Source organism: Gallus gallus, chromosome 14 (genome assembly GCF_016699485.2).
Source record: "Gallus gallus isolate bGalGal1 chromosome 14, bGalGal1.mat.broiler.GRCg7b, whole genome shotgun sequence".
In the NCBI taxonomy this organism is placed as follows: Eukaryota; Metazoa; Chordata; class Aves; order Galliformes; family Phasianidae; genus Gallus; species Gallus gallus.
The window spans coordinates 10,108,373-10,125,677 of NC_052545.1; the positions used below are offsets into that span (position 1 = coordinate 10,108,373).

The window sequence follows — 17,305 nt, forward strand, 5'->3', positions numbered from 1 at the left end:
CCACGGGATCCTGCAAACAGCTTACCGAGACGTGAGCCAGACTGCATCACAGCTTGAAACGGCCCCTCAGTTCTCCAGAACCGTGGAAGCCGAAGAACAGATTTTCTCTTTAAAACCCTTCGTTTCGCTCCAGTTTGCAAACATCCCCAGGATAACACCAGGCAACGCAGCCACCACAACAGAACCTCCGCTTGTTTCCCTCAGACGCAGGGAGCAAAAAGCCAGCGGGCACTGTCACACCACCTCCTCGAGATGGGAAGTACAGCCACGCTGACATTAACAGGGAACAAAAGCAGTCCCAGCACCGCAGCATCCGTGCAGGCTGAGGCCCCGCTGGGCGGCTGCGGTGCTGGGGTGGGGGGGATGGGGAGATATGGGGCACCCCACCGGGTTGCCATGGCACTGGGGGGCACAGAGGAGATGTGCCAGAGCACAGGGAGAGGCTGAGCCGCTTCGGTTTTAAATCTGAGCTGCTGCACTGTTGCTGTGGCAACCGATGGGTGAAAATCACAGCAGAAATCTGTAATTGTTATGAGCGAAATGGTGACTTACCCACTCCAGTAATCAGGGTATTAAAACAGCTCAGCCGTGTCCCCGGCCCACGCCGTGCTGCACTGCTGATCCCGGGGCTCCGGACCCCACAGCTGTCAGGCAATGCTGTGTCTCAGCATGGGGCTCTGCTGGGCTGGATCTGCCCACAGCTGACACTGCTGTGTGGAACGAAACAAGGCCACAGTCCAGGCCTTGGCTCAGCACACACACAGCACACTGCAGGGATGGGGCCTGGGCACATGAGGGAGACACTGGGATGTGCATGGGGAGCAGCTGAGACCCCGGCCATTCACAGAGCCTACCAGCAACACGGGTTTGCACTGCACTCACAGCAGCACACCTGGCTCTGCTGTCTCCTCAGCAAACGGCAGCAGCACTTACTTGGCTGGAATGGCGCTGTGATACTTTGTAAACGGCGAGGGACAGAGTGATTCAGGGGGAGCAGATGCCATGCAGTCCCTCCCCATGACAACATTACCCAGACACGGACCGCTCGCATACTAACAGACACAGTGCCTGCCCCACCATGGGGTACCCAGCACGCACCCACCCTGCTGCTCCCTATGGCTCTGTGGTGCCAATGCACACTGCACGCTGCTGCTGATGGAGACACTGTGACATGTGGGGACAGACAGGCAGGCCCTGCTGCTGCTCCCTTCCTTAGCTACAAGGAGTCTTTTATAAGACAGATGCCACAAGTAAAAAGCTGTGGATGTGAACTAAAAGACTGAAGCTGATCCCTCCCCTACTTCATAACTTAAAACCTGCTACCACTTATCTACACAGACTGCTTTTCTAAACTCACCAGTTACCCCCTGCTCTGCCACCATGCCTAAAACTGACATACTGAAACCGGCCCGTGCTGGGTGCCAAGCAGCAAAACAGCTTCTGAAGTGACCCTGCTAACCAGCTCGTCTGTCACAGACAGCACAGCAAGCCCACTCAGGGACGCGCTGCAGAGCCGAGGGGAAGGGGCTGAGGAAAATGGCAGGTACTGCAGCCTACGTACAATAAGTAGTATTCCAAGGAAATGCACTGCATCTGCAGTTTATTAGCACCTATAAGGTGAATGATCAGCATCACAGCTCCTGAGGGTGCACTCTGGGACGACAGGGACATCCCCGCATCTCTGCTGAGAGCTGCCCTGCACCACACAGCGCTATGCTCAACAGACAGAGCTCACAGCCAAGCGCTCCGTGGCTGCTTTCAGCCCCTCGTTCACAGCACAGTCCCTCCCTACCCTCCCTGAGAGGCCGGGTGCACAGATGGGCTGGCAACGACTCACGATGGTCCTTGCTGCATGGTGAAGGCTGGAGTCCCAGGCACTCCTAGGTCAGTGATTTCCAGCAATTGCAACTGCTAACCGTTGCTTGAGATGTCTAAAACAGGCACAGCACACAGAACTGTGGACTGCAACAAGAAAGCCACTGAGTTCCATTTGATTTAATCAAGGGAACATTGGTTACAAGATCTATTCAGATTGTTCCTCATTGGAAAGGACACTGCCAACCACCCACCGCAACTGTACAACCTGCACTGATAAGCACTTTTCCACGGAAGACTCATTACAGCCTTCTACTGTTAGAAAAGAATCTTCTGCTTTAGCAGAATTCTTGCTCACAACTATGCTTTTCCACTGTGATGTAGATTTTTATGCATGAATACTACGCACATTTTCTGAGAAGTATGATGATGATGATGCAAGGCAAAGTGGGAAGCAGACTCAGGCTAACCTGGTCCACCAGACAAAGTAAAAGCACAGTTAGCATGCAGGACGTGCTGCTGAATTTCTCTGCAAATAATGGCAAATTCCCCCCAAAGGAACTCCACAACCTTCCTCTGTCACTGCCTCACATTTGAGAAAGATCTGCTACAACTGCTAAGGAAAAACACAGCATTTAAAGCAGTGCACACAGCTGCAATACCTGAGACACATTCAGTATCCAGAAACAGCAGAAACTGCCTCACGATGCAGAGGGCACGGCACGGCAGGACAGCCAGCATCAGGTGCGAGTCCTCCTGCACAACGGGTTGCCACAAGACTCAGGGAGGATCTCAAGGTCTGAGATTGCAGAATGTCCCTGAGGAGGAAACCATTTCTTCTGGTGGGCAGCTCAAGAAATCAAACCTGAGGTTGGACGCGTGTTGGGCACAGCTGGACTGCAGCATCTGCACCCCCCGTAAGGCAGTAACTGGTGCAGCTCCTTCTGACAGCGGAGAGCAGGAACTCTTCTTCAGCTGCCAATGACTTTAATTTGCATTAAATAGAGAACTTACATTCAGGACAAGAGAAAGGAAAGCGATAGAGGAATTAAGTACAGTTACAAAGAATTTGTAGTATTCAGAAGTCCTATAATTGCCTGATGTTCAGAGTTCAGTTACACCACTTGGGCATCTTCCAAAGCACTTTAAGGAAGAGAGACACAGCATTACTTTGAATAGACTCCATGGCTCAATTCCCTTGGATGTTTTTTGCAATTATTTTTGGGCTCCAGGTGAAGGGGGGGGACGGGACAAGAAGTGTTGCCACAGGATATGTATTTCTCACGTGAAATCCTTTGGCTTCACTGGGCCTATTCACAGACTGATGCTGTGAGGGAGCCAAAGAGCCCTGACAAACCAGAAACAAGGTAGGAAAAACTGGCACCTCAAGTACGAGTGATGTTTATTCAAATCTGAAAATTATCCTCAGGGAAAAAAACACCAGGCTACTGCTTTGGTTGTGCTCACCTAATCCTCACCTACTGCCTGTTTGAGCAAAATAACAAAGCTGCTGCAGCACAGCACTTGACACAAGCACCAAATGCCTGACACAAATTTGAGGATGTTAATTAGACTGCACTTGCAGTCTCTGCTGGAATCACAGAAAACACCCACCATTTCCATCCTGTGAAGGAGCAGGTCTGCTATCCTATCTGCTATCCCAGATGCAGACTGACTCAACAGATGTTCTGCAATCCCAAGAGACCTCATGGGCACGAAGGTTTCATGCTGGCAACCTCTGGAGCTCATCTGGGCCACCCTCACCTCGAGCTCACCCCGTTCTATGAGCAAACGTAGTTTGTTCCATAAAACATACCGACAAGTTTTAAGACTGAACAATTACACTAAATTTGTCAGACAGTGAAGCAGAAACAAGTGAACAACAAATGTCTCAGGTCAAAAAAAGTAGTCAGCTAACCCTACAGCACTGATCCTCACGGTATCTTTCTTTGCACAATGTATATTCTGTTTTTCATTTTACAAAGAACTTTGTAGATCCACCTGGATTCTTGCAATGCAATGCACCCGACCTGACCAAGTGGATAGACTGGAATTGCTGACAGGCTAAAACTGGGAAAAGAAGGTAACTTCTTTCTACAGATTTGGGAGACCACCTTTTCTGAGACAGCCACTTGTTGCCAGGAGACACCCTGCAAATACATGCTGTGACTACCAACATTAAGCAACAAATCAGCTGGCAACACTGCTAAGCTGGGGGCGGTGGGACAGGTGCTTCCTGCCAACACCATCAGAACATTGTGGCAAAGACTGAGGAAGACCTCATTGGAGTGATTTTAAGCAGTTTCCCTCGGTGACAGCAGGATGAATACAGCCAGCATGGAGTAAGACACAATGAGCTATTTGGTTAAACAGCTCTTTCAGCAAAACTGTTGAGAGTGCTGCCCTCCATCCCATACAGCACCCAACCTTACTGCTCAGAGGCCCCAGGAGAGCTCTGTTATAACGAATACAAAGAAAACAAATAACAAAATACGAAAATTATCTTCTTCACAAAATCAAGGCTCTGCCAAATGGATGCAACTGCAGTTCTCAGTGACCAGGCAGTTCTTTGCAGAAGGTACAAACCTGCTCAGCCTTCTGAAGCACTGCGTCATCCCTACCTCCAGCTGCCCCTTTCCCTTTTTGCTGTGAACTACTGACAGTAGCTGACCGATAAGCAGAGGTTGAAGTTTTGCAACAGACAAGAGGAATGCAGCTGTGAGCCTGCAGAGCATGCCTGCCAGCCAGAACAGAGGATACATCATGCATGCATACACCAGGTGTAATGAGCTGTCCCCTCCTCCTCCTTTTTCCACCCAAAGCAATAAAATTGGACCCATGAGTTGTTTCCCACCATTTATCAGATCATTCTGGAACACTGTTTCCCCTGCCTATTTTCTCACACTTTGCTACCAGATCAGAGGTTAAAGTTAGGGGGAAAGCATAATTACTGCAATGAAAATACACTGAGTGCTGCATCCACAAATTACATACAGCACCACTCAATCAACGTTGGTTTGCTGAGAAAAATCCTCTTACCTTTTAGATGAACTGGATTAATTTATCAGCACACAGCAAAGAGAAGAGTTAAGAAATCTAAAAGGGAAACCTCTAAGGACCTCCAGGCCCTTAGCTAACAGAACTTTACTGGGTTGTTATACTTGTTACAGAATTAGCTCACGAACTCCAGAAATACCAAATGGACTGCCCAAATGTAAGGAAAACAGATAAAGAAAGGCTTTTCTTTCTTTTCTTTTTTTTTTTTTTGGATGATGATTTGAAGAATACAGGACCTGGAAGGCAGTCATTACACTGTCCTCACTCCTTCCTCTTTGTATCACTTTGAACAGAGTTGCACCATGCCAAAGACTACAGAGAAGCAAAGAACAAACCCTAAACTCATTCACAATCACACAACGGTCAAACTTTTGTGTGCAAACGAACACTGGGAATCTCACAGTGATATCACACCAGAGGGTCCTGCAATAGCCCAAACCAGCACCCAGCACTGCTCCTCATGGTCTCCATCTGCCACCACTCCCTCCTCTGGCTTTTCTCATGTTTTTCTTCAGCTGCCCCAGCAGAAGCACCCCGTTACAGCAGCTACATCAGCCCCTCCAACAGCTACTGCCCAAACCGTGCACCAAACCGAACATTTTCACCTCCCAGCAATATTATCTGGTGAAGCCAGGCTGCAAGCAAGGCCTGTGGGGTTTACCACAGCCACGCTCATTCTCTGCTTTACTACCTCCACCAGCACACCCTGCTTGTGTAATCCTATTTCCCTTTCCAAGAAGCTGCATTGCAGCAACAGACACAGAGCAAAACCAACAAGGTTTGCTTTACACTGGTGCTGGGATGAACGCACACGGAGGTGGAAAGCAACACTAAGCACAGAGGCAAACACATCCCCGTGCCTGCTGCCTGGGAGCACTGCCATCATGGAGCCAGCAGCATGCCTTGCCTGCAGCCGGGAAATCAGCAGCCCCTCAGAAGCCACGGCCTCCAGTCTGTCCATAGCACTGACTGGTCATGCAAGAGCAGCTGGATTTCTAACTAGCTTTCTAACCTGCAGTATTCTCTAATTCCCAGCGAGGCACCGTTCTTATTATATTTATACAGCGAGCTGTTCGAAATGCTTCAGTACGAATTTATTCCCTCTAATTTTATATTTTTGGTGTACATCACAGGACTGGTGTCAGCTGAGCACCTGGGGAACACGTGTCATCCACACAAGCAGCAGAAGGATGACAGAGAACAGGATGGCTGGTTCCCATTATTGGCATGTGACACGAATAGAGGCTGGCAGACCAGATTTGGAGGATGCATTATTAAAACAAAAAATATTACTTCTAATGAACTACACCAAACTTGTTTAAAATAGTTAACTAGTGTTATTTGCATCACTTATTCACATTCTTGTATTATTTTCAGACCAATTTAAAACACAGGAGCTGATTGCAGTTCTGTTTGCCATCAGGGGTTGCTGCCAAGAATCTCCACATCCACTCTCCTTTGCTAAAACAGAACTCAAAATTGGCATGCTGCTGTGATGTTCCAAGTGATTAATCAACACTGAGCTTGATGCTATACAAATGAGGGGTATTATTGCTCCCTTTCCCCACAGACTTATTTTTTCTTGCTCCCTCTGCTCCCCTTAGGGTTTCTGCAGGCCTCTATTCTTGCACTGCTTCACTCAGAAAGAGCAGAGCTGGAAGGGCAGGAGGCACAGCCTGGGTGAGAACACCTGCAGGGCTGTTCAGTGGTTGGGTAGGAAGGGGAGGGAAAAAGAGATGAATTCATACCAGAATTACAGGCACAAAAAGTCAGCAAGAGAGCATCCAGCACTGAGATACAGACTTCCTCGAGAAACTTGCTGCCTTGTGCTTTGCCTGCTAGGAGGCTCACGGATGGAAGCTGGATATTGAAAACTGAGCCAAGCATAAGAAATGAAAAGTTATGAAAACATCATTACTAATTTATTCCTTCTCCTGACACCCGTTGTTTTGTTTGGTGAGACAGCAGTGATGAATCCAAGGTCACAAGGGGAAGGAAGAAAAAAACAAAGAGAAGCTCTCCAAACAAACAAAAAAAGCAACCAGAAAAGAAAAGAAAACATGGTGAGAATCCATGCTGGCAACACCACCATCCCCACAAGTTCATCACCTGCATACCCTGGGCTGAGACACCAGCCAGTAGCACAGTGCTTCCCTCCATGCCCACAAGAGCAGATCTTCTACCCAACAGCAGCTGAGACGAAATGAAACAAAAGGGTTTCATGAGCATGGTGAATTGCTCACCATGACCCCAGCACCCACACTCACACAGCAGATGCAGCTCTAAATCTGCACTGGCAGCAGAGCGGAGAATGGGTTTGGAGCCAGGAACCTGAATCCAAACCTCTCTGCTGACTCAGAGAAAACCTCATTAGGGAGTCAGCGAAGAGCAGGAATGCTCTATGAACCAGAGAAGCTCAAGCAGGCTTTTTCCACAACAGCAGCTACTGGCAGCTAAGGAATCCCCTGCTCAGAAGTCCATGTCCCAGTGATGCTCTCCTGACCACGTCCCATTCCGCTGATGCAGATGCCAGGTAAGAACTGCTCCAGGAATGCCTACTCAGTCTTTGTTACTACCCAGCCAATTTCCCACCCCAGATCTCATTAGGGATGTAATCTCCCCAAAAAACGTGCCAGACTTTGGAGTTCAGACATGTTGAGGACATCGTTTAGAAGTCGGTTTGCTCTCAGAATTACAGCTGGACAGCTACGACAGCAGTATGGCACTTGTGCCACCCAGAAGGGTGTGCTGGCTTCTTACAAGGAACCTCCAGCAAGATGCATTGCTTCAACCCACCCTCAAATAAAAGCAGAATTAGAATTTAATTTTTAAGCTGCCAAGTGCCACATGAGCCATAAGGAGATGAGCACACCTCAAAGCGCTCTGTTCCCTGCCAGTGCCAGGCTACATTTCAGAGTGAGAAAATCTGGATGAGAAACTCACCAAGGAAGCAAACAGAACTGTTCTACTCATTGCTTCATCACACCACCCATCACACATAACAGGCATTCGCTTACGATCGCTGCAGTCTTGCATCATTACAAAAAAAAAGTCTACAAAAAGCTTAGGCATCTGAATCCTATGGCAGTCCTACTGCTTGAGGTGTGCCCTCAGTCCTGCTGAGTACCAGTCTGTAACTGCAAACCAGCCAGTGCCACATCCTTGGAAGTCAAAAACCTCACTCTGAAGGCAGTCCCTCTGCTGCAGATATACACACCCACTGGACAGCAAGAGCCAACCTCCTCTGCCACCTGCCAAAGGAGGGCAGTACATCCTTGGTAGGTTCTCACCTCACCCTTCTGCTGAGTTTCCAGCATCTGGCTCCTGGAGAGATGGGAAAGGAACAGTGGAGCGTTTTGCATAAGGAAAGATAAAGTAATTCAAGGACACAGAAACCGCCTAAGACAATATTCTGTTTTACACACTTTAAAGGCTTTGGAAAAGCCCCCCAGAACACTGTTATTTTTGCACAAACACCATCTGGCAAAGAAAATATCATCTATCCTGCTTTCCTGGCCCACAGCCGTCATTTCAGGAAACAGGACTGTGGTTTGACACAACAGATCGTGAAATACAGAAACAGAGGACAGAGACGTACTTCAGTTGGTTTGCTCCAACCTACACCAATCTCTCCAGTTCTGAAGGAGCAGGAATTCGACTGATCAGGCTGGGCGCTTTTGGCCTCTTGAAAGATCAATCTGTCCCATCAATGTTCAGGCATATTCATTTTTCCACAGGTGAGAGGCCACAGTTGCAATTATCCAAGCTTTGTGCCAGCAGCCTTGAAGCTGCAGAGAGCCCAATGTGGCATTTTGGCACTGCTTACCTGTAATTTCACACCTTCCTGCACGCAGTTCTGGCTGCTCATCTGACAGGAGGTATGAAATCCAGCCCTCCTCTATTATTTGCTCGTTCGGAAGCAGTAAGGTGCTTCCCTTCTCCATGCACTTTCAGCATTCTGCCCGAAAAAACTCCAAAGCACTTGCAGGAAACTTTCAAAGCTCAGGCACTGCTGCAAGAGCTTGCTGGAGCAAAAAGGTGCACAGATTGACAACATGCAATGTACGAGAACAGATCACATGATATTGGAAAACAGCACTGAGCCAACCCATCTGATGTGAGGAGACTCACACAAGTTCAGAGTCATCACTTCAGTAAGGTTTTCTGGCATACGGCAAATACAGTCAAACGTTAAGATGAAATAGCTTTGATTTCTTTAAATAAACAGTGGACAATACGGTATTCATGCGTTCAACACTCTTTCTCCACAAGCTGTTTCCGTTTGGTTAAGAAAGGAAGGCAATCTCAATCTGTAACTAAAACAGGTACAGAACCACAGGTGTTGCAGAACCGAACACCCACCCCTTTCCGTGCCAGGACAGGGAGCACAGATGTGAGCCCCATCCTCCCCTTAGGGCTGCCCGGCACGGAGCGGCGGCGGCAGTTACGAGGAGCTGAGCTCGGGGTCAGAGCACAGCGTGGAGCTGCTGGAGCACTGCAGGCACAGCTGGTAGAGCCGGCGCCTCCAGCACAGCGCGCAGCTCAGCTCCGCACCAAGCGTCTGACACGGGGAGCAGCTGACTTGCAGCGAGATGAGATGCAGCTGAGGCTGCAGAAAGCGCCCTCGATGCGGTTTACAAGACGATAACCCGACCGTATCAGATTCAGAAGGCAACCTCCTTACCGCAGGGCTCCCAGGCGCTCGCCCTCTTCCACCTCCATCGCGCACCGCCCGAACGCAGCCGGGCGCTCTTGGCCGTGCCTTTGGACCGCGGGGCGCAGGTCAGCCGCGGTGAGCCCGAAACGTTCATTACTTATTACAGAATTACTCGGAAATCTGCCCCCCCCCACCGCAGCCCGGTGTCTTTGCACATCGTTCCCTTCGCAGCGCTGCGCACAGAGGACGGTCACAGCCGCCAAGGCCGACGTGCAGCGGCACAGCCCCGGCGCCGCTCGGAGCGCACCTCCGGGGCACGTGCTGCAGAGCGCGCACAGCGCGGTGCCGCGGCTCGGCTCGGCCCGGGGCCCGCACCGCCGCACCGCGCAGCCCGCGATACCCGCCCGCTTCCCGCCGGGCCCCGTGCCGCTGCCCTCCCGCAGCCCCCGCCGCGCTCAGGTGCGCCGCTCCCGCCCCGGCCCCGCCGCTCACCGCCGCCCGCGGGGCTGCGCCTCCTCCGCCCGCCTCGCTCCGGCCGCCGCCGAGCCCCGCGCTCGCTTCCCTCAGCCGCCGCTGCCCGGGCGGCCGCGCGCACCGCAGCCAATCGGCGCCGCCAGCGGAGGCGCGCGGCTCGGACTCGGCCCCGCGGCACGGGGAGGCGCGGCCTCGCGGCTGCGGGCGGAGCCCCGGACGGCCCTCAGTGACGGGTTGGGCGCAGCGCCGGGGCGGATCGCGTCACGGCCCGAACCCCGCGGGCAGCACCCGAGCCGGGGCAGCGCCGCTACGTTTGCACGTACCCTGGGGCGGAACTCCGATACCTCTAACAGACGGAGCGGTCCCAACGTTGCAAGAAAGACGGCAGCTTTGCTAACACGGCAATTTTTAATCACTGAGGAGAATAAAGCGCTAGAACGGTTTACTGCAAAAAAAATGCACGATGTCTAACCGCGAGATGCTTAAATAATAAGCAATGCAAACACTCACCAAGGCCCTTAGATAACTACGATTCTGCTTTGAGCGTTAAGAGAACAGCTGGTGTTGGTGCACACCCGGCAGCCTACAGGTCCTGCAGCCGGACCCACAGCGCTGAGCTGCACTCAAATACCATATTCATATTACCTCTCCATCATGATTTAACAATTGTGGCAAACTTTACCTACCACAGCAGTAAGTGTAATACCCAAATGTACAAGCTGACCTTTACACCTCTGTATGGGAAGGGTCTGAACGAGTGATTGAGCAGCTGGTGAAGGGGCGTAGCCAGCCCTGAGAGCACAGCTGTGAGCAATTCACCTGTGTAACCATTAACCTCATTTAAGGGCTGGCAGCTGCAAGGGAAGCATCTCTACTTGCAGATTGCCTCCTTTGTAGTGTTTGGCGAGCCCTGATCCTCAGAAAAGGGGAAAAAAAAATCTCTTTATTACCAGATTGTGTCTGTTTCCTCCTTTGGGGGATCTGAAACTGGCTTAAGGCAGTGGTTAATACTGCTGCCTATACTCACAACCTCAGACACTGAACCCTGAGAGTCCCTTCAACAGCATGATTAGCTCTGTCTTCAGGAGGAAATTCTACTGCAGCTTTCTTCCAAAAAGCAGTGATGTTTGTAGTTACCCAACCAAAGACACAGATGTTTTGGTTTTTTTTCAGATGCTAATTTAAACCAGTTGTGGTAAATGCCTGAATTCTACACTGAACAGATCCACAGCATCTCCTTGCCTGGGTGAGTTTCTGTAACTACACAGACTATCTTACATCAGTCAAATTCATTTCTTGCTATTGAACCTTTAAAAAAAAAAAAAATCACTATTAAGTTGCAGATACATTCAAAAGAAGTTGTCTTCAGTTAACCCCCCAAGTAAGTAACATCACAAACTGAACTGCTGTAGTCTAACCCTGGCAGATACTCCACCCCACAGAGCAGCTCACCTATTCCCCCTTAAGTGGGATGGGGGAAAGAACTGGAACAGTTCAGGTGAAAAAAATTCACGGTTTGAGATAAAGACAATTAAACAGGTAAAGCAGAAGCAGTCCAAGCAAGCAAAGCACAAGGAATCCAATCACTGCTGCCTGTGAGCCAGGGCAGCAAGGGTCCATCTCGAGTAGCAGCTACTTGGGAAGACCAACACCGCAACTCCAGGAGTCCCACATCCCCTCTGTCCCCCAGCTTTTATTCCTGATCAGGACACCAGTTGGTATGGAATCTGCTGCTGGGCAGCTGGGGTCTGCTGTCCTGGCTGTGCCCCCTCCCCATCCTACTGACTGCAAGGGCATCACCAGGAACAGAGACATTGATGCTGTGTAACCAGTGCTCAGCAACAACTCAAACACTGCTGTGTTACAACATCGTTTTCATCACAAATTCAATACACAGCACAGTCCAAGCCACTACGAAGAAAATTAACTCTATCTCAGCCAAAAACATTATGATATCCACCCCTTATTCCACACCACTTAAGTGGTACTTAGGTTACACCATAACCAACACATTAATCAGCACCCCTCAATGTATACACAGATATCATTCACTTAGTCCGTGGGCCACTCCTGTGAAAGGTCCATAAAAACAGACACAGAATGTCCACAGAGCACATTTAGCGTGTGTTAGGTTCCATCAGCTATGGGGATCTCTCAGGACAGGAGAGGTGGTGTGTTGGCAAAACCAGTGCACGAACCAGAAATAAGAACTCTAGTTGGGAATCTCTGGATTAAGATATAGGGGGTTTTGTTTGTTTGATTTATCTTTGCAGTTTAAATGAGAGTTCTGAGAGAAACGTTCTACGTTAATCTAGGCAGATATATACCAACATCATGTAATTTTTACTTTGGTTTTACTCGCAGGAAAAAGCCATCATCTTTCTCTAATGACCTTTCATCTCATTAAGCAACAGAAAAAATAGAGAAAAACGTATCTTCATGCAAAATATACCTGAATGCTCACGCAGTATGAAATAATTGACCTAAAAGGACCAAACTAAAGCAAATTTGCTTTAAAAAAAACTAAAACAGACTTTCACAAAGACGACCAGATGCTTCTAATGTGATGTACACACTCCCACGTGTCACAGGCTGGAACAGTTTTATCATGACATTCTCACAATGCTAAGGAATCCAACAGGCACAAGAATGTAAGTGACAGTGCACATATGGCAAGTGATATAAACATAGATACTACAGTACACACAGAATCTGTAATGAGTGTAAACACTACGATTTTTGGTTTCATTAACAACACAGAAGAAAATTGATAAATATGTTATAGGTTAATCCACCAAGTAAGGCACTGAAAGCCCCATTTGCAGGGGCAAGACATTCTGGGCCACCTTCTTCCCAGCCTCACATGTACACACTGAGAACTCCAACATTTGAAGAGGGAGGAGTACGTCACTTCCACTTCCCATCCTCAACCTCACAAGCACTGAATAGCTTAGAATGCCCCCAGGACATTACAGTTCTAAGACTTCTGTAGAACATCTGAAGAGGCTCAAACTATATGCAGCTTGCCTCCTTTCCATTGAGACAGTTTCCCTAAGCTAGAATGATTCAGATAAGAGAAACCCAAGATGAAGAGCTAGGTTTCATAAACAGATTTGCTTAAATAGAAGTCCATGAATGACAAACAGGTCTTGCCCCATAGATTGTTTCACAGTTGTCCATAAATACAAATAACGTGCAACTCTGGTAAGACTGAGATCTGTATCCAAGTTCAGAAAACTTAAAAGTAACATGCGTGACACCTGCAAATCAGCCACACAGTTCAAGGTGAAATACCTCTTTGTTAGAAACTAAAGCCCAAGTCATCAGTCCCAGAGAATGTGCACTACTGCGTCACTGCCACAGCTTCTCAGCCAGCATGTCCTCTGAAGATCAACATTAACCAGTTTCGTAACAGAAGCAAAGAAACCACATTCTAAGAGCCAAAAAAACAAGACTTGCTGAGGTAAGGCAAATCTGCAGGGAATTACTTTCTGAGAACTCAGTTCCAACAGGAAATGTTTCAATAAAACATCCCCCCAAAAACATTATATTTAGATTAAGATCTTCTGTGTTCTCATGTCCCTGTCACGTTAGCTGATCAGCAATGATCTTCCACAATTCCTATAGGAGAGGAAAAATTCATATAGTTATTTTCTCAGATCAGCAGATTGTTATTACAATTAGGCTCAACTTCCACACACTCTCCAATTCACAGCAAATCCATTTATGTAATCTCCTACAACAACCAACACATCATCTTTGAGATAGCACAACAGAATTGAGTTCTTTATTCTTACAGTATGATTTTTAAAAACAAAAAAAATAGTTCAAATAATTTCTAAAAATAATTTCATTGGTCTACATAATCTGCAGTATTTTGACTGAGAACCTTGCTCTTTTTCTTAGCCTATGTTGACAAACATTTCCAATAATGCTAGCAAGGATGCAACTTAAAAAATAGTCAATTTATTGAGGAGTCAAGGTCTCACAAATGAACACCTCCTATACATGCTTCTCAATCCACTGCAGAACAAGGATGAAAAACAGACACCTTGCTTTTGTAGAGTAAATTAGTGTAAGGTTTTTCTGCTGTATTAAAGATTAGTAATCAGACTATCACATCCCTATCGCCACAACATCTGGAATTCTGGCGATGTACTTCACGATAACCAAGAAGACTTCTGCATTTAAAGAAACGTATCTATTTCAAAGGCCAGCAGCCTTCCACAAAAGGTACATAGAAAATACGTTCACATTTGTAAATATAACTCATCTTATACACGTGTAGGCTTACTATAAAACATTCATGCAAAATCTTATGCCTAAAGGTGTCAGCACTAAGAAAAGCAAATTAATCTCATGAAACTGCTGTGGACCTCATAACCATACCATGCATACATACTGTACTACACAAAACAGTATGTTGGCTACATGACTACAGATTTAGAAGCTAGTACAAGACTTGCAAGTTCTCCCCAAAGGTCTCTTAATTTGCATTGCTACAGAAGCTAACAAGCTACTAGCTGGCCTGCATAATACTCATAAGAGCAGACAACTGGAAAAAAAAAAAAAACAGAAAGGAAACCATGAGTGCTTGGAATGTAATTAAAAGAATGTATTTGATACATCTCTAAATACCAGAAATGTACTACTCGTCGACTTCTCCATAGATATTAGAACATTACTGCCTTAACCCTGATGTGGCAATTATGAAAACGATAAAATCAAAGTTTTTTTTACATGCAAAGAAATGAAGATATCAGTCCATTTTCCAGTCAATCACAAAAATTGTTATTTTACAAAGTACCGGAGATTGCACTCATTTCCTCAGAGGTTAAGAAACAATTTAAGCCACTGAATTGCTCAGTGATAGAAAAGAGCATGTCATGCCTATTGTGGGCTACGTAAGCACTGACAAGAATCATTTTAATACAAGGAAAAGCTAAATGGAAATAAATAAGAGCATAACATTTGTTCTTCTGTTCTTATTTCATGTTAAGTACACAGCTAAAAACTGATTTCAGATTGCTAGCCCAACATATGCCATTTATTTTAATGAATGCCACTTACCAACTGCTCAATCCGTTCATAAATGAGAAACTGGCAGAAATCAGGCTTAACAGGCTCCACACTGTATTTCATTTTTCCATCATGAAGGTTCTCCAAATCATTTAGAGTACTTCTAAAATGACTGTAGGCTTCACATGTAACATCCATCTGCCTTAAAGTGAAATTCAGTCTGGCAAGAGAATATGCAAGTTAAAACCATTTTTTCTACACCTGCATCTTAAACAGCTATGTAACTTTCTTCAGCTAATGGGAAACTTAGGTCTTCTCAGAGTAATTCATTCCCACAGTTAAAAAAATAACCCCTTGCTGCCCCCAGAAAGCTTGTCCTATGAAAAAGTCAGTAAGCCCTGGATGAGTCTTTCCATTGATTTTAGCACATTCTGCCTCAACAAAATCACTGGCTTTGTCTCTAGGACAAACACTTTGCAACAGATCACATGAATAGCTATTGCTTACATACCTTTAAGCATAATCTATTTATGTACTAGTTTATGAACAGACTTCAACATAGAGCTACTCAAAAGCACACAATTTCTTGAAAGAAAACACAAGAGCAATTATAATGGAGGGACGTGAGCTAGGAAATGTGTGTATTTTCTCATTCTAAGCCCTTTCACTTCTCCATAAGCATAGGACCTCAAAAACACAGCAAATTTTGCCAGACATTACAGAATACATTACACTGGCCACCTATTCATCTTTCTTTGCACAAGGGTTACCCAATGCATGACAAAAGTAAGATCACAAAAGCCACACTTTTCTGGAGGTCAAATTCTGAACTTATAAAAATTAAACAAGTTTAACAAATGCTTGTCCTGGGCATTCACAGCAGCCTTTGATCAACCAATGTGATAATAATCAGAACTTGGCCTTCAGGCACATCAGGGCTTTCTGCCAAGGAAAAGAAAGAATGTAAGATTCCAGTCCTCCCTATGTTAGGATGTTGGTAATACTTGCCTCTTTTCTATGGCTAGGAAAACTGTGCAAGAATGTTTCAAGTTATGTGTGATTCTATACAGCGTTCTGAATAAGGCATCCGTCAGATCATCATCGTAGAACACTATGGGAAAAACATTAAGAGCATATGGTATTCACATTTAAGTGTAGTATTTACTTAAATCTCAGGCTTGAAACAACAAGAAGCCTTAATTCAATTATTATAATCAAACAAATCATTATTTCACCTAAACCCCCAAGGCATTACACATTTAATGATAACAACTGACCCTGTGATAGTATCCACTGCCGCTCTTTACAAAAAGAAATCTTAAAGATTTCTCTCATGACAATGGGAATTACTTCTGTCAGGCAACTTACAGAACTTTAACAAGACCTCTCTCAGCCTGCAATTCTGGAAATACCTTACTGCAAAGCTAAAAAAAAAAAAAAAAAAATCACATACCACATTTTTTTTTTTTTTCTTCTTCCACTTAAGCAAGAACAGGGAAAAAAAAAAGCCAGAGAGATGCAATGGGACACATGCAGTACATGAAAGTCTTCCCACACTAAGGAGCATACTAGTCTGGCCACCTATCTGTCATCACTTGCACCAAGGTTATCTAATCCAAGACAAAGGTAGGACAACAACACTTAACTCTTCTGAAAATCAACTTAATCACTTACGAGCAATTATGTTCTTTGACTAATTCACTCAATTATAAATAATAAGGAAAGGCTATTAGATTTTTCAATATCTTTTTCTTCTGTTGCTAATTCAGATAGTAAATAGAATTGTTGAAAAAAATACAGACAAGAACACTTGAGGCAGAGATCTGACAAACAGGATCACCTGTTTGTCAAATTTGATTTGATCTATCACATTTCAAAAGCAAACTAGGTATAGCTAATTTGTTCCTCAAAACGCTCAAGTAATTGATTTAAAGGCTTGCGGGTTATATTTTCCTACCATCAGCTGCCATTATCACAGTACAGTAGTCATGCAAATCTGCAATCTCTTCTTCAGACCAGCTATAGAGAGCTTCTGGATCTGTAACAAAAAAAGACAGCTTTGGTGTACACCTTTAACTGACTCAAATGCTTGATAGATTAAAAAAATATTTTAATTCCCATAGTGATCGGCTACTCAGTAAGTAGCACAGCCTCCCCCTATTTGCTCTCTGAAGTTCCCTTCAGTCCTTTGCTTTTGCTTTCTCTCTCTTGCAGTTCACTCACGGCTAACTGGCACAAGAAAGCTTTCCTTGACATAAGAATTTACTACCAAGAAATTACTGC

General features: G+C 46.1%; 3 protein-coding genes across 18 annotated transcripts in view; 1 reads left to right on the forward strand and 2 right to left on the reverse strand.

Moving 5' to 3' along the window:
- ABAT (4-aminobutyrate aminotransferase) overlaps positions 1 to 10,079 on the reverse strand; it is a 42,865-nt gene extending 32,786 nt beyond the window's left edge. Inside the window, exon 1 of one of the 5 annotated variants that reach the window (XM_004945322.5) lies at positions 10,022 to 10,079. The gene's annotated coding sequence lies outside the window, so the exon portion shown is untranslated. Of the gene's footprint in view, positions 1 to 25; positions 698 to 7,815 lie in introns of those variants that run through there. The other 4 variants (XM_414940.7, XM_046900824.1, XM_046900823.1 and 1 more) reach the window with 4 other exon arrangements.
- On the forward strand, positions 253 to 10,474 carry LOC107054581 (translation initiation factor IF-2-like). The gene is made up of 2 exons (XM_015294292.2): positions 253 to 354; positions 9,761 to 10,474. Exons 1-2 carry the CDS (start codon positions 253 to 255, stop codon positions 10,472 to 10,474), a joined length of 816 nt encoding a protein of 271 aa, XP_015149778.2.
- A 1,673-nt stretch (positions 10,475 to 12,147) lies between these two features.
- The window catches only part of METTL22 (methyltransferase like 22), a 660,197-nt gene continuing 655,039 nt past the window's right edge, over positions 12,148 to 17,305 (reverse strand). For 11 of the 12 annotated variants that reach the window (XM_046900661.1, XM_046900663.1, XM_046900659.1 and 8 more), the window contains 4 exons: positions 16,980 to 17,060; positions 16,031 to 16,133; positions 15,074 to 15,242; positions 12,326 to 13,624 (listed from right to left, as the gene is read on the reverse strand). In XM_046900661.1, coding sequence (XP_046756617.1) covers positions 13,589 to 13,624; positions 15,074 to 15,242; positions 16,031 to 16,133; positions 16,980 to 17,060 — 389 coding nt within the window. In that variant the 3' untranslated portion in view covers positions 12,326 to 13,588. Of the gene's footprint in view, positions 13,625 to 15,073; positions 15,243 to 16,030; positions 16,134 to 16,979; positions 17,061 to 17,305 lie in introns of all 12 variants that reach the window. The other variant, NM_001278154.2, reaches the window with a different exon arrangement.